We start from the raw sequence: 23,146 nt of genomic DNA, 5'->3' as shown, positions 1-23,146 counted from the left end.
TTAAGCAAAGATGTCTACACAGAAATAAATACAAAGAACTGCACTGCTAGAAATCTGAAACAAAACAGAGTGCTGGAGAAACACAGCTCACCTGGCAACGTCTGTGAAGGGAAAAACAGAGTTTGCATTTAGATTAGATTAGATTACTTACAGTGTGAAACAGGCCCTTCAGCCCAACAAGTCCTCACCGACCCACAACCCATCCATACCCCTACATTTACCCCTTATCAAACACTACGGGCAATTTAGCATGGCCAATTCACCTGACCTGCACATCTTTGGACTGAGGGAGGAAACCGGAGTACCCGGAGGAAACCCACGCAGACACGGGGAGAATGTGTAAACTCCACACAGTCAGTCGCCTGAGTCGGGAATTGAACCTGGATCTCTGGCGCTGTGAGGCAGCAATGCTAACCACTGTGCCACCATGCTGTCCCAAAGTCTAGTCACTCTTCATTCGCACCATTCTAAAGAAGGGTCACTGGACTTGAAATATTAACGCTGCTTTTCTCTCTGCAGATGCTGCCAGACCTGCTGTGTTTCTCCAGCACACACCGTTTTTGTGTTATACACATAGGTTTGACAATATTTACCCGAGTTACAATATTTACCCAATTCCTTGTGCTATGAATTCCAGTTGACGACACATACAGGAGCGAACTTCATATTCTACATCCTGGCAAAGTGATTTCACTAGAGGCAGAATATCTCGTTTTATTCTGCAGAGACAATACAACTGCTTATAGACTATTTTTCTTTGCCTATTTCATGACAAATCTATAATTAATGCATGACTGCAATATGCCATCTTAGAGCACTAGGGACTAAAGAAACATTGCAAAAAGAGAGAGATCAAAACTACAGCAATATAAATATTACTCTTGTGAAACAGGAGGTATGGGAAATTTGAGAGAAAAAAAAAGAAATGTAGAGAGAAAGATAGACAAAGAGGAAGATAGATAAAAAGAAAGACAGATTGATTTATATAGCAGCAATTCTCAAACAGTATTATCAGCTTTTATTTCAATCTTTAGTCAATGAGATAAAACAGCTCCCAGAATAAAATACTTTATTTCATAGTCCAGCCAAAACTAAGGAAATAAACCAAATCAGGTGTACCTGCATGCACATGATTTTAGAAAAGGCTATGACAGTCCTCAGCCATATTTTTCACCACCTTACAAGAATTAGTTCCATTTACAGAATACTTTTAACATAGAATATACATCAAAGCATAAAATAAAATGGATAAAGGAATGTGCATTTAGTCATGGCAGACGGGTTGAGAGCGGACTTAAAAACTTGGCTGCAATGATGATTGAAGGTTGAAGAGGTATCTGGAGGATCTCTCACAAATTAACAATAAAGTTAAAATCTTGACCATCAATGTTTCAGCAAAGGGAGGAGAATGCACAGAAAATCAAGGACCAAAGGTTGTGATTTGAACAGAAGGGTGGAGGAAATTACAATGATAGGTGCATGAACCCGTACGGATTTTAAATTCAAGGTTTTGAGGGACAGGAATGCAATGAAGTCAGCAATCTTGGAAATTATGAGGTATTCTGGAGCAAAGGATGAAAACTGACAAAAACATGGGTAAGAATTTCAGAAAAAGTGGGAGTGACAATATTATAGAGGTGTGAGAAAACAATCTTGGTGTTGGATAAAATTTGAAAGTTTTTTAATTTTGCCCTATATCAAAACAAAAAAAAAATTAATATGGACTAAACAAGTCACTGGCTGGGAAACAACCAGCAAAAGGAAAGGCAACAGTTCAGCTCAAATCATTGGTTTGATCTTTCTGATGTGCAGGAGGGAAATGTGACTCCTCCATATTTTGATCTAATACAGGTGGTCCAACCACAGAGGAAGTTTAAGAGGGAGAGACAGTGGAAGAGAGTTGGATGTAATCAGCATACATATTTTACACAGAAACATTTTCTGATCTCAGATCTGCAACACTATTTTGGTGAAGCATCACCATCTTTGCATATTATACAAATCAGTACAGGCAGAAGATCCTTTATCTGAACATCCAAACACCGAAAAGCTCCGAAATCCGAAAGTTTTTGTGAAGTGTTTTCTCATTAACAAGATTGTTTGGTGAGCAAACAGTTAACCCAAGTCAACATCCACTTGATGCATGTCACTCAAATGCAATGTGGGGGTGGGGGCGTGGCCAAGCACCGACAGGCCTGGGGTTTCTCAGTGAGCACCCCCAAATCGACACCCACTCGATGTGTGTCCCTCAGATGTGACATGGGGGGCATGGCCAAGCACCGACAGGCCTATCTGGGGCTTTATCTGTGAATGCCCCAAATCGACATCCACTCGATGGGTGCCACTCAGATGCGATATGGGAGGTGTGGCCAAGCAAGTTCTTACTTAGAAGTCTGCTCCTCCAGTAAGATTTTTTAAAATTTCACCATTAGACTGTCATTATTCCAAAAACCAAATAATTCCAAATTCCGAAAAACAGCTGGTCATGAACATTTTAGATAAAGGGTCTTCTACCTGTACTAAAAAGTTAAAAGTGCACATTCTTGTACTTTCTTTTTACCTTGTTATAAGTAGTAATATTTATATGTTTCTATGTGCTCCAATTTTATTTTCAGTTATCATTTCAAACCAAACTTCACCAGAGCTTTTAATCTATTTACATCTACAGAAAGACATGCTGAATAAAATAACTTGTAACAATTTTTCACAAAATTTAAATATAAAGGCAATAAATGAATTACTAAATCAGATTTTTGTTAAAAGATACTAAACAATTATAGAAAATAAATGCAATATCCGAGTTAAAATTTTAGAAAAAAATGCAAAATAAAGTTTATGAATAACTACAAATGCAATTTAAGACAAGATAATCAAAATATGTCCATGAAGCCCAGTCAAAAAAGGATTAACACAGTCTTCAATATGCAATTAGCTATTGTAAAAAAGTACCAAGTGTAACTGCATAGTGACCGTCTTATTGAAATGCATCTGATAAAACTTCAGCCATTTAACTGTCACATGAATCCCAAAAGCAAACACATTTGTAAATAACATTTTATACATGGATAGATGGTGTGTGGATTTGGGGAATATTTTAATCCAGATTTGGATCAGTGTTTTGGACAACATTAATCATCATGCTGGACTTTTACAGTCTGCACACCTCTTGCAAATGTGTAAAGAGATCTGGGTTCAAGATTATTGCAAGACCCATGACCTTCTGAGATACCCTTCTCTTCCTGGTGTTAAATGAGAGAATCCACATTTTTAAAGTGACTCTGAATTTCAAGTTCTCTCCAGCCAAAACGTAATTTCTACATCTACCTGTCAAGACCCTCAGGACCTTGTATGTTTCAACCAAGTCATCTCTCACTCTAAACTCCAGCAGATTATAAACTGAGTCTGTCCAAGCCTTTCTCTAAGGCAACTCTTTGTTTTCATAGTATGGGTCCCTGCAAATGAGTACTGTACATGTTGCTTCTGAAGATTGTAAACAAGGAAAGATACTCATTAACTGGCTATGTTAAACTGATTATTTATGTAACTACTATCTCTCAGGATTGTTCAGCAAATGCCATGCAATGATAGAATTACATCTATCAAACATTATCAAGCATAGGCTGGTCAGGTATATTTTATACTCTGCTTATTAAGAACAAATGGAAACACTGGCTGTTGATTCAATCAATCATGGTGACACTGAAATTCATACATGACTTTGTTAAATCTTTTCAATTAAGCTGTAAAAATAATTTAGATTAATTAGTCATGTTTGTAATGTAGCTCATTTACAGTCACAGTCAGGGACCCATTCTCTGCAAACAAAAGGGATATGTTCAAGCCTTATACCTTCTTTGTATTAGCAGGGAGCTTGGGCTGCTTATAGGCCCTTGCTGTTTTCTCACAGCAAAACCTCAGCCAACCACAGTTGACTTGCTAACCACTGAGCATCCTTTTCTCCTATGGCATAAATGGTGATATTAAGCTGCTGTAACATGTTTCTCTTTTCTATAATATTTATGTTTTATTCCATTCAAAGTTATAAAATGGGAATACAAGCCAAACTGAACTGTACTGGTTTCTAATTTCAATGCAATAAACATCAGGTCATGATGTTTTCTATGCAATAAACAACCTGTGCAAGAATGCATTATTGACCCAAATTGTATCCGATACTAACTACCTTTTTTGATTGTTAAAATGCAAAAAATATTCAGCCACTCTTGCACATCGGAGTATTCATACAAGATGCATGATAGCAGACTATAGAAAATTCTGTTGTATACATCAGAATTTTGTGCTTACCAGAGAAGCACTAACAAAAATACCTTGTTCGACTTACATATGAGATTCAAATTTTCTGGCAACTTTTCCCAGAATCTTGCAGCTAGCTAAACGTGACTGGATTGTCTGTGATAGTTGAGCCTTTGAAACCAGTGGGGACAAAATCTAAATAAAAGCAAAATAAGTTACTCTGGAATGCATTAATTCCCAATTAAGTCACTGTAAATCAATTTAATACAGTTTCCAATTCAGTATTTTTACATGACACTGTACTGAATAGTTAATGCACAGTAATGACTTTTGAAATTTTATGACTATAAAATACTTTATGGAATTACAGGTCCATTGCAGAACTTACATTTTGGCTCACCATATGCCTCATTGAGAAATAAACTGCATTAATTCAAGCTGGAGATGATTCTTACTTAAGCTTTCAGCAAGCATAAAATTGCTCTTTTATAATTATCATATTCCTTAAGACTATTCAAAGATACCAAGGAACATTAACAAAATGTGCTAATCAGTATAAAAGGGAAAAAAAAACACAAAAAATTCAATTGTTTATCATTACTAACTTCTATCTATATAGAGTATTTACTGTAATAAAAAAATGTTCAAAAGCTTTTACACAGAGAAAGCAACATATACCACGAAGTCTCACATAGGGATCCAAGACATTTTGCTGAAAGCTTGGTCAACAAGGTATATTTTTAAAAAAGGTTAGAAAAGATGAAAGAGAAGAGGCTTAGATTTAAGGGCCCATGCAGCAAAAGTCATGACTTCCAATGGTGGAGCTATTAAAATCCAGCAGGCCCAACAGACCAGACGGGAGTGTGAATATCTTCAAGGGTTGTGGAATTGGAGTAGGTAACAGATATAGCAAGGAACAAGGACATGGAGGTATTTGAAAACAAGGATTAGAATTTTAAAATCAGCACATTGTTCATTGATCTATGCTGACTGTTGATTAAACAAAAGCACAATATTTCCTTAAAAATTAATCTGAGAAAGAAATTACAAAATTGTCACTATTGTTTGCCTGAGAGATAAGGAATTATAATTCTTATCAGTATTTGTTACTTCATGCAAATGGAATGCTAATGAATGATTCTTCATTAACCTTTTGATCAACGGATGCTTCAATAAAAGATTGATTAGCATGCTGGACTAATTAATGTGTTAACCATTTCCCTCATTCCATCAAAATCACCATACATCAGTATTTTGTCATTTGTGGAACTAAAAATATTCAACATTTTCTTATTGCTTAACATTTTATTTACTCATCTGTTGAAACCTTGCATTTTTAAAACTTAATTATTTGTGGTCAGGGAAAAATATTTACCAGATTGTTGTTACATCAGAATTTTTAGTTATCGAAGTTGATTCCAATAAAGTTAATCCCAACAGTCAGCCATTTAATTCTCTGGCTGTTTTAGCACTAATTTTAGTGTTCAAATAGATATTTTGCTCCCATTCCCTCAACAGCTAACAATGTTTATTGACTGTATTTCCATCAGCCATTCTCTTTTGTTTATGAAATCAGAGCAGGTCATCGCCTAGTGAACAATTTAAACAAAAATGAATGAGATCCAGAATTGACAACAAAGGTGGAGCACGCAAACAAATTAAGATTTGAGTTTTGCTTTTTTAAACAAATTAAGACTCCAACTATAGGTATCTATGCTTTAAAAAAAACTCAATTTACTCTATTGAAATAACTACTAGCAATAAAATCTCCTCCCATTTCTAGGCATTCATAATTGTATAATTTTGTACAATGGAAAAATTCTAAAATATAGACTACTGCATATAATATTAACTGAATACTCATAACATACAAACATAAATAATAAGAAATGGCCATGGTACCCAGGGTCTGCTCTGGCATTCAATAAGATCATGACTTATATTCTACCTTAGCAACACCTTCTTCCCCCTATTCCCATTTCTTTCAATTTCCCTTGTATCCAGATAAGAAGAGTGTCAGATACTCTGATACTCAGAGCTGGCTCTGAAGGGGTTGGATCAGTGTCAAGGACTTTCCACGTGCAAATAAAGGGTGACTTGGTGACAGGATATTGGCCTCTGTGAAACTATTTCATGGACTAAACCTGTATACAGTACTCAAGTACGCACTCAATAAAAACATCCTGGCATTTGTCACTGTTTTCCATACTGCAATAATCAGGACAGGAAAGAAGTGGCATAGCTGTATCAGCTGCATCAGGCTGCCTGCTATGGAGGGGTCAACAGTGACACCCCCTCACCCCCTATATGTGCACTGAAATAGGCCAAGAGGGAATCTTGAGCACCTTACTCAGCACCTAATACATACACAGCAACCTTCTTGCCATTTTGGATTGTGCCACTCCTGTTATTGTCCTTTCATAAAAACAGTGAACATTGATTGTGTGCACAAAGCTTATTCTCCATCCAAACCAGCACTATTGAAATTAATCACAATTCAATTTTCAAGGAAGGTGCTTCTGACTTCCTCCTGCAGAGTTATTGGAAGCACAAAGTTGTTAGAAAGAAATAATTAAAGTTCTTTAAGTCAAAAGGGAATGATACAAAACTTTTGAATGAATTTATAACTGAGTACCCTCAATATATTATTTGCTTCCAATCATGGTGGGTCTTTCGTTGCAGTGCCCATTGCAATAAGAACAGGAGGAGGTTGTTTGACCCCTCCAACCTGTTCTGTAATTTCAGGAGATCATGGCTGATCTGTGGCCTAACTCCACACACCCAGCTTTGTTCCATATCCTCTAATACTTTTGCAAGGTCTGGTTCTAATTTCTAGACTATAGCCTCTGGATCTGGAAACCGTCATCGGGTGGAATAGTCTCTCTCAAATAACCTTATGTTTCAGTTAATGTGTGAAAACTTCACTTAAATGACTTTCTAAATTAGAGTCTACTATGTTTCTAACCATCCCCAGTTCTGATACAAGATTATCGGCTTGGAACGTTGAGATGACTTTATGAGCCCCTGCTCGGAATGTTTTCAGTAGAGACATATAAAACAGATTACATGGCTAATCTTCACACCCATCCTGGAGCGGACACCATGATATGCTAATTCAGCAAGGGCCAACATCAGAAGCTGTCTGACATATTTAAATTAATAATGAAAGACCAACAAGGCTTGCTAACAAGTCTATTGATGTGAATAATACATTGCCCATGCCATAACATGGTTGGCATAAGCAGTTAGGTAGGTTTCGGCAGCCTGGTCCAACAAATCCCCTTAACTTAAAAATCTGAAGATAGTACCATCCTCTTCCTGTGTGTCTTCTGACCAACCCCATACTCTCCAGGATGACCAAACACTCCATGCCCAATACACCAAACCTAGCTCACTCTGAGATCCACTGGATCTTCTTCATAGGAATCACTGCAGTTTCAACGGTGCCCACTACCAAACTCTTGGTATTGCTGGGACTGCTGCAGCTGTCAACCAAAGAGTAGGATTTCCTGGCACTGACGTGCAGAGGTCCTACTCACCACAAGGTATGCTGTGTGCAAGCAGGCTTTTCAGTCTCTCAGTTTCTGGTATTCCAATTGTTTCTTGATTACTTTCTGAATTCCACTCATGATATTTTAATGATGCATCTACAGGGACCCTCGGTCACTTCTGATAATCACAGTTTCTAGATTACATTACAAAGTATCCTGTGCTATCCTTTTTAGATCCAAAGTGGGTAACATTCAATTAACTGATCAATATATCTTTGTGATGTTATACTTCTATCAACTCTATTTACATTGCTGCAAAGATAGGTTACATCAACAAAATTTGGACATATGGATTTCTATCCCATCAGCTCAGTTGCCTGTTAAAATGATGAATACTTGAGGACTAACAATTCATTGCAGGACATCATTCAGGATATCCTGTAACACAAATGTTTTTCCACTATTCTGGATCTCTGCATCTTGTCACCTAGCAGGATTCTAGCTAGGTTTCTAGCCAGGTCAATAACTTGCTTTGAATTCACAAGCTTCAACTTTAGCTAACAGGTCTTTTGTGAACAACTTCACCAAATACTTTCCGTAAGTCCAATATTTTAGACACCTCTTCAAAGAATTCAATCTGATTCACTCGGCATGGTCTACGCTTTATAAGTAAGCAGAAGTAGGCCATTCAGCCCATTGCATTTGATCTGTCATTCAAAGAGTTCCTTTTCCTGCTTTTTCCCCCATAGCCCCAATACACTTATAATTAAAATTCAGCCTCAGCTTCAAATATACTGAACGACCTAGCCTTGACAGCCCTCTGGGGCAAAGAAGTCCATAGATGAACCTCACACAGAGAAGAAGTTCTTCCTCAGTCTTAAGCGAGCAGCCCCGTATTCTGAGATTATGTCCTCTAGCCCAAGACTCTCCACCAGCCTCTCTGCAGCTACCCTGTTAAGAATCCTAAGAATCTTAGACATTTTTATAAGGTCACCTCTCATTCTTTTATACTCTCAGAATCCCTGCGGTGTGGCAAAAGGGCTATTCAGCCGTTCGAATCCACACCAACCCTCCAAAGAGCATCCCACTGAGTTCCAGCCTCCCAACCTGATTCCTGTAACACCGCATTTAGCATGGTTACTCTATTTAGTCTGCACATCCTTGGACACTAGGGGCAATTTACCATGGCCAATCCATCTAATCTACACATGTTTGGACTGTGGAAAGAAACTGGAGCATCAGTAGAAATCCACAAAGTCATGGGGAGAACATCTGTGTAAAGTTTGCACAATCATCCAAGGCTGGAATTGAACCTGGGCCGCTGGAGCTGTGAGGCAGCATTACTAACCACTGAGCCAACATTGAGTATAGGCCCAAACTAGCCAAACTCTCTTCATAACAGGATCCCTCCATACTTGAGGTCCACCTGCTGAATTTTCTGTGGATTGCATACAGTATACCTTTCCTTAGAAATCAAAACTGTTCAGATTATTCCAGGTGTCATCTAGCTAGTGCTTTATATAGCTTTCTCTATTTATATATTAAAATCCCTTTGAAGAAAAGGCAACGGTCCATTTGCCTTCCCTATTACCACCTGAAAGTGATGTTACCTTTTAATGAATTATGCATGAGGACTCATAAATTTCTCTGTGCTACAGCTTTCTGCAATTAAATAATATTCAGCTTCTCTATTCACATTTTCCCACAAAATAATCTGTCGGCCAAGTTTCTGCCCACTCACTTAACCTATGTCACTCCGCAGACTGTATTATCCTTTTGCTTTCCCACCTATTTTTACATCATCTACAAACTTAGCTTTAGTACATGCACTTTCGTCATCAAATCATTAACATATATTCTAAATAATCCTGGTCTTATTCCTGATGAAGGGCTTATGCTCGAAACGTCGAATTCTCTATTCCTGAGATGCTGCCTAACCTGCTGTGCTTTGACCAGCAACACATTTGCAGCTGTGATCTCCAGCATCTGCAGATCTCATTTTTTACTCCACCAGTTACAGGTTACCAGACAAAGTCACCCCTTATCCCAATTATGTTTTCTATTGGCCAGCCAATAAGTCATTCATGCTAATTACTACCCTCAACACCAGGGGCTTTTGTCTTATTAAGTAGCCTAACATGTGATTCCTTACAAAAACCTTCTGGAAATCCACAGTGACTCTCCTTGTTAGGTGAAAGCTTGCAAAGAGTGGAATTTCACTGATGGAAGGAGGAATTTTTTTCTCTCTGAGGGTTGAGAGTTTTTTGAACTCCGTACCTCAGATAGCTATAGGGATGGAGTACTTGTGTATATTTATGGCTGAGATAGATAGATTCTTGATCAGTAGGGGAATCAAGGATTACGTGGAAAGTGGACATGAGGAACGTCAGAGCTGAAAATGTGTTGCTGGAAAAACGCAGCAGGTCAGGCAGCATCCAAGGAACAGGAAATTCGACGTTTCGGGCATAAGCCCTTCATCAGGAATGGAGGGCTTATGCCCGAAACGTCAAATTTCCTGTTCCTTGGATGCTGCCTGACCTGCTGCGCTTTTTCAGCAACACATTTTCAGCTCTGATCTCCAGCATCTGAGGACCTCACTTTCTCCATGAGGAATGTCAGATCAGCTATGATCCTATTGACTGGCAGAGCAGGCAGAATAGGCCAAATAACCTACTCCTACTCATATTTCTTATGATTTGGAGGTGCCGGTGTTGGACTGGGGTGTACAAAGTTACAAATCACACAACACCAGGTTATAGTCCAACAGGTTTAATTGGAAGCACTAGCTTTCGGAGCGACGCTCCTTTACCTGATGAAGGAGCGGCACTCCGAAAGCTAGTGCTTCCAATTAAACCTGTTGGACTATAACCTGATGTTGTGTGATTTGTAGCTTCATATTTTTTATGGTCTTGTAGTCTAATCTGATATCCTAGATAGCACAAATTTTCCACATGTAAGTCAGAGCTGGTACCTGGTGGCTGCAGCTTGCTAAATATTCACCTGGCCATCATCCACTTTGGCTTCAGTGTAAAGGCTCTGCCATCATCCTTCTTGACCTTTGGCCATACAAGTCAGCAGCAGCAAGCCACCAGCATCACCACACCATCATGCCTGTTCTCCAACCAATGCAGACACTTCAGACCTACAACACTTTACTTTGGAGCTCAGGGACTCCAAGAATATGCACTTGAACCAGGTCATCTTGCATACAAGGACACATACATCATCTCATGCAGCAACACAGGCTTCATCTTATGGGTCTTAGTTGATTTTCTTAATAGTCACTCATTTTGCGCTTAGAGATGACGAATCTCTGTATGCTTCACTGAATGAGAAGCAGGCAGCTTTCCACAGTGGCATGAACTGAACAAGAACAAAATATTCAAGGGGTGGAGGGGGCAATATCTCACATGCAGCATGAGCAAACAGCTTGCACATCAAATATAATACATGCACTTCAGGAAAACGGCCATGTCTGAAAGGTAAAGTTGTAAAGTCTTCAAAGGGGCCAAGGAAGACTCTAGTCAAGTCAAGGGATACAACCATGATCAGTCAAGACATTCTCCTGATTTCAGTCCAGGGCACTAGGTACAGTAGAGAGACCAAACAGTTGTCTAAGAGCCCAGGGATCTATGTTGTTTCAGACAGACTGGGGATTGAGACACAGTCACTCCTGAGTACAAGTCACTGGTCAGGCGACTATTGGAACACTGCACGCAATTCTGGTTCAAGGATTCAGAAAAGATTTACAAGAATGTTGCCAGGGTTGGAGAGTTTGAGCTACAGGGAGAGACTGAATAGGCTGGGGCTATTTTCCCTGGAGGGCAGAGGCTGAGGGATGACCTTAGAGATGTTTATAAAATCATGAGGGGCAGGGATGGGGTAAATAGACAAGGTATTTTCCCTGGAGTGGGCGAGTCCAAAACTAGAGGGCACAGGTCTAAGGTGAGAGGGGAAAGATTTGAAAGGAATCTAAGGGACACCGTTTTCACACAAAGGATGGTGCATGTATGGAATGAGCTGCCAGATGAAGTGGTGGAGGTTGATACAATTACAACATTTAAAAGGCACCTGGATGGGTATATGAATAGGAAGGGTTTCGAGGTATATTGGCCAAATGCTGGCAAATGGGATTGGGTCAGATTGGAATGTCCAGTTGGCATGGACAAGTTGGACTAAAGGATCTGTTTCTGTGCTGTAGAGTCTAAATCTATAACTTGCAATGCAGTGTCCATTCGCTAGCCTGTTCACCAAAGTATTAATCAAAGTCTTCAAAATTATCAAAGTTCTGACTCACATGAAAGATTTACCAGTCATCACTCTCCCCTATTATTAATGTAATGTACAGGAAATAAGAATGCTTTGATCCCAGAAGGAACGATATCTACCCTTCAGATCTGAACAGTGAAAAAGACAATGGTAATCTAACATCTGAGTAGCTGTCCCATAGCCATTGGCCAAAAGCAGTTAGACAAATGATTGACATAGTAATGGCCATCCCTCAAAATAAGAAATATAATAAGGATGAGGGGAGGGAGGGACAAGATGATCCAGGGAGATAAGCTACACCACTTCCTCTTATCCATTTTAACAGAATGGTCTTCGAATCAGTAAAGCATTCTCAATTGTCACAGATTGTATACTTCCTTTCTTTGGCTAATTAATTTATGTACGACATCTATTGCTTCTCAATAAACTATCAGAAAATTGCACTGAAAAATCAACTGCCTTTATTGGGTGACTGTGATCATAAACCCCTCAATCAATTTTCCTGCATTTTTGGGTGTGTGTTTTATCCTGATACTAACTGAGCCACGCTGACTGTGTCTGGTGGCATAGCCTTCTGCTACGTACAGCACAGTAAAGGATTGCCCTCTCCTCCACGAACTTGTCTGTCTCTCGGTCCTTGTTCACAAAGCAGTGCAAGTTTTCTTTTCTGGGCCATATCCTCATTGATAAACATCACGCACTATAGTGTGAAGTTCTGGTTTGCAGTGGTGTGTTGCTGGGCTTTAAATATGGGCAGAGAGGCCTGAATGTCACATGGTCCAGTCGTGAGAAGTACTTATGTTTCTTCTTCTGCATGGTTCCATTCAAATGGTGCTGAAGAGACCAGATATATAAATACTGGGAAGAGTGGAAGATTGCATGAGAAAGATAGTTGCAAGCCACAGTAGAATGGGCACTCACTCACTTGACAAAATACAAACTAAAACTAGGAAAATTCCACCCATGGTGTTCAATTATCCTGTCATTCAAAATTGACTGGAGTAGGCTTCTGACAACAGATGTCTTTTTAACACTTCTACAACTTCTTGGCTTCTCTTGCTCACCCTTCCTCAGTGGAGTTACATGCACAACTTCGCAAACTAAACAGACAGTTCCTGAATTAAACACTTGAAGATTGCAGTTCGGGTATCTGCAACGTTTTTGCCTGCTTTCTTTAATACTGTGATATTAAAAGCATCTGCATTTAGGGATTTGTCACTCTTTAGCACCATTATTTTGCTTATATTATTTTTGATAAGTCTCTCAAAATTATTTGATTGCAGCACCTGGCATGCTAATCCCTTCTTTATTGTAAATATCCAGGGAAAGTAATTATTTGGTCCATCAATTCCTTTTTTCAAAAAAAAATCAATATAATAACCACATACTTTTCTAATATAATTGTGGATATTTTTGTCCTGTTTGTGATGTCCTATGCATGTTCATTTTCATAACTCTGTTGTTACCCTTTGCTATCCTATGTGTCTCTCCCATTGCCAGCACCTACATTATATATGTGCTTTTGCCTGTCTTTTGTCAGTTATTTTATTATTGCTTCTTTCAACACTTGAAATACATAGGGAGGCAGATAAATTCAGCCCCTAAAGCTCCAAATTGCCAGGGCAAAATGAATTATAGAGGCAACCAGAAAGAATAAAAGCTGTTCTTGCAGGTGGGACTGCAAAACATTTGAAAGAAGATGCACCTTCAATCACAGACTTGTATCTGACATGTACTGCTAATCAGCTCTTTTGTGATCCTATAAACAGCAAACGTGGAAGTGAATCAGCTTGCAACTGGAGAAGCAATGAGAAGGCAAGTACTGGAAGTGATAAGTAAGTTGGCGATCCTAGAGAGAGGTGAAGGGGGAATAGACAGTCTGCTGGACATGGTTGGTGTTGGTCGACTGGAGGTGTGAGATGCACTATGGAAACAAGCAACTGATCAATGCATTAAGATTTGAGTGGCTAAGAGCAGAGTTGGAAAAGGAAGGATAAGGAGGCGAGCTACAAAGTTGGAGGCGAGCTACAAAGTTGAAAGGAAAAACAGAAATGAGCAGCTCTACAGGAGCTGCCAAAAGAGAGGCTGCCAAAGAGAGCAAATAGCTTTAAACCTGTCAACAAAACAATGCCCAGCGAACTAAGACCCATGGAAACTTCATTGTAAATTAATGTGCTTGTTATGGAAGATCCATCAGTTATTTTATTAAACATGTTAACTTATACCTGTTGTCTAATGCCACTTCATATACTAGATTCAGATCAATTAATGTTTGTGTGAACAATGGCCACTGACTGCTTTTCACTTATGGCCTTACAAATTGACAAATTTACCTTGGTCAGTCTGCACCTCATCCTAATGAAGTGAGCCTCTTCGAAGTCTGGAGTCTTAATTACTGTTTCATACTTCATCCTTTCAAACCATGCAATATCACAGTGCAATGCACTAGAGGCAGTAGAGAAGCCAAATTGTTCTTGCCTTTGAGAAGTGGCAAGAGAAGCAACATTGGCAGGAAGTTGTCCCATTCGGAGTCTTCGGATTGAACCTAGCCCCTGAGCGCATTGATCAGGTGCTGTGCATTTCGAGGTTGCACTTCACAAAAGAGGTGGTTAGAGAACTGTCCCATGTTCTATTGCCTCACAGCAGAGTATGGATGGCATTGTCTGTGACAGTTTCTATGCCAGCATACCTTTCCAGGCTGGAGTAGGCAATATCAGCAAAACAGTTAAATCTTTGACAGTTTGCCATCCATCGCTACGGATGATTGTTGGGAGTTGAGTCAGAAATGGAGGGAGAGGACAGATAAAAGAGGGGTGACAGCAGGAGAGTGGAACTTAGCATGTAATTGTTCTCCAAAAGAGTTGTCTATGAGCCTTTGTTTGGGCTTCAGCTTCCCCAAAGAAATCTTCATACCTCTGTTATTCAGCACTTTCCCACCTTACTACTCCTCTGTACAGGATAATCACAGCATCTTTCTGACCTCAACCCTGAATTTAAAAACACCGTCAAAACTATTGCAGACCAAGTTCATCCAAAGCTTGTAATATTTGCCCAAAACAATTATTCATCCTTCTGCATTCTGTTAGATCTGTTGTGTGGTTGCCTTTGTGTTCCTTTGCAGTGTTATCACTATAGCTGCAGGACAATTGGTGGAAGACTTGTAACTTTCAATTGTGGGGGAGTTGCAGATGCCCTTACAGTATAGAACTCTTTTGCTAAGCACCTGACTTCAGATTGTACTGCCTCAGCAAGGACGGCACATGTCCAGGCTCATTCACTGGCCACCAAAACAGGGAGACTTGTGGACTGGTAATGATAGAAACAAAAATGCTCTGATCCAGAGGGTGGACAGCAAACTTGTGCTGCAAGAAGTAACTGGGGCAGTACCTCAGTGGTACTGAGGCACAGATTGCTGACTGCTCTAAGACCCTGCAAGCTCCTTTGAACAATGGGTCCATACATGATATTTCTTTTAAAAAAAGGTCCCTTACATTTGTTGTCCCATTTATAATTTTTTGGCCCTTCCTGTTTACACTCTTTTATCTCGACCATAAAAGGTTTTGCAATATAGAACAGTACAGCACCGTACAGTCGATGTTGTGCCAGCCTTCTATCCTACTCTAAGGTCAAACTAACCTACATACTCGTCATTTTACTATCATTCATGTGCCTATCCAAGAGTCACTTAAATGTCCCTAATGTATCTGACTCTACTACCACTGCTGGCAGTGCATACCACACACCCACCACTCTCTGTGTAAAGAACCCACCTCTGACATCTCCCCTAAATCTTCCTCCAATCAGCTTAAAATTATGTCCCCTTATGATAGCCCTGCTCTGGGAAAAAGTCTCTTGACTATTCACTCTATCTATGCTTCTCATTATCTTGTACACTCCTATCAAGTCACCTCTCATTATTCTTCAGTCCAAGGAGGAAAGCCCTAGCTCCCTCAACCTTTCTTCATAAGACCTGCCTGCCAATCCAGGCAGCAGCCTGATAAATCTCCTCTACACCCTCTCTAAAGCTTCTACATCCTTCCTATAGGTGAGGTGACCAGAACGGAACACAATATTCCAAGTGTGTTGTTAACAGGGCTCAATAAAGATACAGCATAACCTCACGGCTCTTAAAGTCAATTTCCCTGTTAATGAAAGCCAACACATCATATGCGTCCTTAACAATCCTATCAACTTGGATGGCAACTTTGAGGGACCTATGAACATGGGCCCCAAGATTCTCTGTTCCTCCACACTGCCAAGAATCCTGCCTTTAACCCTGTGTTCTGTATTCAAATTTGACCTTCCAAAGTGAGTCACTTCACAATTTTCCAAGTTGAACTCCATCTACCAGTTATCAGTCCACTTCTGCATCTTGTCAATGTCCTGCTCAACTTACAACAGAGAGAAAGGAAATATTTGGCTAAAATAAATGAGGGACCTTTAAAGGCAGAATATGCAAAATGTACAGAAGGGAACACAGAAGTAGCAGAAAAGCTCAACCATTACTTTGAGTCTGCTTTCATTGAGGAAGGTACAATGAAGAGACACCTGGAATGAGAAGTTGAAGGAAATTACTGTTTGTAAGAAGATTATATTTGAGAAATTAATGGGTCTGAAAGTTGAAGAATCCCACAGAGAGAATGCAATGAAGGTTCATCAGACTTGATCCCAAGATTGCGGGACTGACCTAGGAAAAGAGATAACGTAAACCAGGCCTGTATTGTTTAGAGTTTTGAAGAATGAGAGGTGATCTCATTGAAATCTACAAATTAAGGGTTGGATAGGATAGATGCAGAAAATATGTTTCCCCTGGTTCAGAAGTCTAAAATTAGGAGACACAATTGAAAAACAAGGTGGATGTCACCTCCAGTTTGAGAGGAGGTGAAATTATTTTACTCAGAGGATTGTGTATCTTTGGAATTCTCTACCATAGAGGACTGTGAAAGCTCAGCATGAGTAAGTTTAAAATAGAGATTGATAGATTTCTAATTACCAGTGATGCACAGTTACAGGATGTGGCAAATACAAGACATTAAGAATGGAAGATGCAATCACAAAGATTAGGTTGTAAATATTTCCCAATAACCAACCAGAGATAGAGGAACAGATATATAGGCAGACCATGGAAAAGTGTAAATACAGTAGGATTGTATTAGGAGTGATCTTAACTTCCACATCATTGATGGTTACTCCCTTAGTGCCAAGGGCTTAGATGGGACAGAATTTGTTAGGTGCATCCAGGAGGGCCTTTTGAAACAATATATAGATATGGAGAAGGGCCCATATTTGGGAATGAGCCTGGCCAGGTGATTGATGTTTCAGTGGAGGAGCATTTAGAGAATAGTAGTCATAATTCCGTAAGTTTTAAGATAGATATGGATAAGATTGGTCCTCGGGTGGAAGCGCTAAACCGGGGGAAACCTAATTACAACATTATCAAACAGGAACTGGAGAAATTAGATTGGGGTGGCTGTTGAAGGTAAATCCACATCTGACCTGAGGGAGTCTTTTAAAGTCCAGTTGATTAGAGTTTAGGACCAGTGAGTTCCTGTGAGGATGAAAGATAGGATCGCAAGATTCAGGAATGCTAGATGACAAGAGATATGAAGATTTAGTCAAAAAGGAAAAGGAAGCATATGTAGAGTTTAGGAAACTGCAATAAGACAAGGCCTTTGAGGAAAATAAAGGAAACAGGATAGAATATAATCAAGGAATTAGGAGAGGTAAAAAATGCTATAAAATGTCCTTAACATGCAGGATTAAGGAGAATTTCAAAAATTTTGTGTATATTAGGAACATGAGGGTAGCTAGGGAAGGAGTAGGTCCACTCAAGGACAAATAAGGGAATTTATGGATGGAGAGAGAGAAAGTGGTTTAAGTCCTTAATGAGGACTTTACATTAATATTCACCAAGGAAGACATGGATAATGGTAAAAATAGAAATAGGTATGTTGACATTAAGGAGGTGGTGGTGTTGGGTATCTTGAAAAACATTAAGGTAGATACGTCTCTAAGGTCTGATGGGATCTTTCTCTTAAATTTCATGAGTTTTTTGAGGAAGTGACAAAGACGATTGATGAGAATTGGCCAGCGGAAGTTCTTTACATAGACTTTACTAAAGCATTGGACAAGGCATCTCATGGTAGACTGGTCCAGAAGATTAAGTCACATGGGGTCCACGGTCACATGTGGCCAAAGGGCCTGTTTCTGTGTTATACTGTTCTATGTTCTATGTGATCAGCCATGATCATATTGAATAGTGCAGCAGGCTTGATGGGACGAATGGCATACTCCCATTCTTATGTTCCTGTTTTGGTCACTTGGAATTTTGTCATGTAAGTACAATTTTTCATAACAAATAACTTCAACTCTATATTTTCATCAAGATAGAAGCACACGCAAGGAGTACTGTATACATATAGCATGGAAAGATCTTTTGACTTTTATATTACCTCTTGCCTGATGGTTTCCTTTGGTAAAGCATTAATTACAGTCAGGAGAGTCTCCAACCATGCATTACTGACCACTGGCCAAAAAAGAAAACATAATGAGCTTTGATATTATTGAATGTTGAGAGTTTAATATATTACAAAATCAGCTCCACTGTCTAATCTTATAAATTAGTGCACGAGCTATGTGATAGGCAGTTGCATAAAAAGTATTGAATTTTACACATTTTTAAAATGAATACTTATAGTAAGGAAACAAAATAGTCATATCTGGTAGAGTTTCCATTACTTGGTTCAGTTTGTCAACCTAAGAAAGACTATTAAAGGCAGCACTCCCTTTTATCATCAGGAAGTAGTCCCAATGAGCGTATGAATGAAGCAGAAATGGTCTTTTAACATTTCAAACATGTATTTTGACAATGCTCAAAGAACAAAGAAAGTTTCAGCACAGGCACAGCCTGTAATTCCAAGCCTGTGTTGATCCAGATCCTCAATCTAAACCTGTTGCCTATTTTCTAGGGATCTGTCTCCCTTTGTTCCCTGCCCATTCATATAACTGTCCAGATACATCTTAAATGGCACCTTTGTGACCACCTCAACCTACTCCACTGGCAATGTGTTCTGGGAACCCATCATCCTCTATGTAAAGAACTTTCTACACATATCTCCCCTAAACCTTTCCCCTCTCACTTTGAACTTGTGACCCGTAATAATTGAGTTTCCTGCTCAAAAGCTTGTTGCTATCCACCCTGTCAATACCGCTCATGATTTTATAGACCTCAATTAGGTCCCCACTGAACCTCTGTCCTTCTGATGAAAATAATCCTAATATACTCAAACTCTCATCATAGCTTGCACCCTTCATACCAGGCAACATCCTAGTGAACCTCCTCTGCACCCTCTCCAAAGCAACTGATTCCTTTTGGTAATGTGGCGACCAGAACTGTACACAGTATTCCAAATGTGGCTGAACCAAAGTTTTATACAACTGTAACATGACCTGCCAACTCTTGTACAAGATACCCCGTCCGATGTTGTGTGCCTTCTTGACCACTGTATTGACCTGCGTTGCCACCCTTCAGGAAACAATGGACCTGAACAACCAGATCTCTCTGTACGTTATTTTTCCCCAGGACTTTTCCATTTACTGCAGTTCACTCTTGAATTGGATCTTTCAAAATGCAGTATCTCACATTTGCCCAGATTCAACTCCATCTGCCATTTCTTTGCCCAACTCTCCAATCTACATTCTGTTATATTCCCTGACCGTCCCCTTCACTATCTACAACTCCACCAATCTTACTGTCGTCTGCAAACTTGCTAATGAAACCACCTGTATCTTCCTCCAAATCATTATGTATATCACAAACAACAGTGGTCCCAGCACGGATCGCTGTGGAACACCACTAGTCACAGGTCTCCATTTTAAGAAACTCCCTTCCACTACTATTCTCTGTCCCCTGTTGCTCAGCCAGTTCTCTATCCATCTAGCTAGCACACCCGGGACCACCTGGAGCATCTTCTCCATCAGCCTACCATGGGGAACCTTATCAAACGCCTTACTGAAGTTCATGTATATGACATCTACAGCCCTTTCCTCATCAATCAACTTTGTCACTTCATTAAAGAATTCTATTAAGTTGGTAAGACATGACCTTCCCTGCACAAAATCATGCTGCCTATCACTGATAAGCTCATTTTCTTCCAAATGGGAATAGATCCTATCCCTCAGTATCTTCTACAGCAGCTTCCCTACCACGGATGTCAGGTTCACCAGTCTATAATACTGAATTATCCGTGCTACCATTCTTGAACAAGGGAACAACAGTAGCAGTTTTCCAGCCCTCCGGGAGCTCACCCGCATTCAAGGATGCTGCACATGTATCTGTTTAGCCCTCAACCATTTCCCTCTCTCACTTCCCTCAGTAACCTGGGATAGATCCCATCCGGGCCTGAAGACCTATCCAGCTTAATGCTTTGTAGAATACTCAACACTTCCTTCCTCCTTATACCGATTTGACCTGGAGTAATCAAACATCTATCCCTCACCTCAACATCTGTCATGTCCCTCTCCTCGGTGAATACCGATGCAAAGTACTCATTAAGAATCTCATCGATTTTCTCTGGCTCCTTACAATAACTTCTCTCCTTCGCCCTTGGGTGGGCCAACCCTTTCTCTAGTTACCCCCTTGCTCCTTATCGATAAAAGGCTTTGGGATTTTCCTTAACCCTGTTTGCTAAAGGTATCATGACTCCTTTTATCCCTCTTAATTCCTCGTTTCAAATTAGTCCTATATTCACGATATTTGTCCAAAGCTTCGTCTGTCTTCAGTCGCCTATAACTTACGTACACTTTCTTTTTCCTCTTAGCTAGTCCCAGAATTTCACCTGTCATCCATGGTTTCCTAAAGTTGGCATTTCTACCCGTCATTTTCACAGCGACATATCTCTCCTGACCTCTAATCAACCTCTCTTTAAAAGCCTCCCACATTTCAAATGTGGATTTACCTTCAAACAGTTGTTCCCAATCTATATTCCCCAGCTCCTGCTGAATTTTGGTACAGTTTGCCTTCCCCCAATTTAGTATTCTTCCTTTAGGATTACTCTCGTCTTTGTCCATGAATATACTAAAACGTACAGAATTGTGATCACTATTCCCAAAGTAATCCCCTAATGAAATATCAACCACCTGGCCTGGCTCATTCCCCAACACTCGGTCCAGTATGGTCCCTCCCTAGTTGGAGTATTTACATACTGTTCTAGAAAATCCTCCTAGATGTTCCTTACAAATACTGCTCCATCTAGACCTCTAACACTAAGTGAATCCCAGTCAGTATTGGGAAAATTAATGATGGATGGTTTTTGGACATCCTAAGTTTTAAGAATAAATAGTTTGAAACAGCTTTTGGCAAAGAAAATGTTTTTCAGATATAAATGCATAGGGAGTTTGCAGGGACAAAAGAAGGTAAAAATAGTTGCAAAAATTATCCATCCCAGATGTAAAATGCAATCAACAATTTTAACATTTAATTACATTTTGATAATACATCTTAAGAAAAATCACATCTCGATTTAGTTTATTGTGCTCAAGTCTTTATTTAGATATGGTTAGTTAATATGAATTCTCACAAAAGAAACGAAAGCACACAATGGAGAAAAGCCTTTCTGTAAACTTCTATAAATCCTCTTTTTATACAGAGTTTTAATCTACTCTGCTATGGACCCTGTCCACTTATTTCATTACCTGAGGGAATGCTGCCAAATGTATTACTAATTTACATAATCAAGTTCAGCATCTCAACATAGTAATCCTATATTGATGCCCTCTATATGCAAAGTTCTGCTTCTTCATTGTGGAATGTTTATTTGTGCGATCAAATTCACAACCATTTACAATCATATAACATTCCCGTCAGAATTTAAGGAATTATTATTTAAATTATTGAAAATATCTGTAGAATAAGTGCTGGCCTAGCCAGTGACGCCTTCATCCCAGGAATGAAAATACATGTTTCTCAAAATCTTTCTCCTGCTCCTGCCAACTTCAATCCCCTGACTAATCATTAATCTCACTCTCTCTCTCTCTCTCTCTCTCTCTCTCTATCTTAAATACAGTCAATGCTAACACAAAAGTAAAAGGTCATAAGCATTTTACAATTTTGGCAATATACTTCATCTTAACTTTTCTAGTAACAGTCATTTGCAAAGATATAGCAGAATCATTTTTAGAGCAACAATTCTTCAGTTTAAGAAAGACTAAAAGCCACATAATTGAATTTAAAATTATACCATTCTCAATATGTAATGAAGAACATAGCTCACCATTTTTCTTAACAGTTAACCTGCAATAAACTGACCTGTGTCTCTGTGATCCAAGTTTGCCAATATGATTGGGAGAAATGAATGTATATAAGCTGTAATGGAAACTAACTCTTCTTGCAAGATGGTAAGGAAAGAAACCGCAGCAGCTAATTGCATCTCCACCCCTGCAACATGCAGTACCTCCTACAAAAAAGAGGCTTTCATGAAAAGAAACAGTAAAATTGCTAGAAAATAACTTAGCTCATATTATTTTTGAGATATTATAAATATATATTAAAAGAAATTGCATAGCAGAATGACTTAACATCTTATTTAAACAAGAGAAAGCATCCTTTCAACATCTACATGGTCACATCAAGTTCCCACAAACCGCATTGAGATCATCATCGGCTTATTGACTTTAATGGTATTGGTTAAAGTACAAATACTAGGGAGAACTCCAACATATATAGGTCCAACCTACTCAACTTGTCCTCAATAAATTCCCTCCTTGTCCAGGATCAACCAGGTGAACTCTCTCTGGGCTGCATCCAATACCAGCAGCATTCCCATTAATTTTGTTTTCAGGTACATGGACCTCAAAGGTCAAAGTGAGGAAGATAAACCTGTTCACTGTGTTCGAGGTGTGGTCTGATGAGTGCCTTGAATAGTTTTGGGAAGACTTCCCTTTGAATTAAAAGCCAATAGTCCATATGCCTTCCCTATTGCAATTGTGTGATTTATGCATGAGGGCTCCCAAACCCCTCTGGACTGCAACTTGCTTCAGTTTTTCACCATTTCAATCATATTGACATTTTATTCATCCTATCAAAGAGCATTTTCCTACACTGTATTCCACCTATGAAGTTTCTGCCCACATCA

At 39.3% G+C, this 23,146-nt stretch overlaps 1 protein-coding gene across 1 annotated transcript in view; it reads right to left on the bottom strand.

Annotated features, from left to right (window-relative positions):
- The window catches only part of ppp4r4 (protein phosphatase 4, regulatory subunit 4), a 181,120-nt gene that overhangs the window by 86,067 nt on the left and 71,907 nt on the right, over positions 1-23,146 (bottom strand). The window contains exons 4-7 of the mRNA XM_060828556.1: positions 22,321-22,468; positions 18,467-18,540; positions 4,343-4,449; positions 612-719 (exon numbers count right to left, since the gene is read on the bottom strand). Of these exons, the coding sequence (XP_060684539.1) occupies positions 612-719; positions 4,343-4,449; positions 18,467-18,540; positions 22,321-22,468 (437 nt within the window). The remainder of the gene's footprint in view (positions 1-611; positions 720-4,342; positions 4,450-18,466; positions 18,541-22,320; positions 22,469-23,146) is intronic.

Source organism: Hemiscyllium ocellatum, chromosome 8 (assembly GCF_020745735.1).
Source record: "Hemiscyllium ocellatum isolate sHemOce1 chromosome 8, sHemOce1.pat.X.cur, whole genome shotgun sequence".
Classification (NCBI taxonomy): Eukaryota; Metazoa; Chordata; class Chondrichthyes; order Orectolobiformes; family Hemiscylliidae; genus Hemiscyllium; species Hemiscyllium ocellatum.
This window is presented reverse-complemented; position numbering and strand designations above follow the sequence as displayed.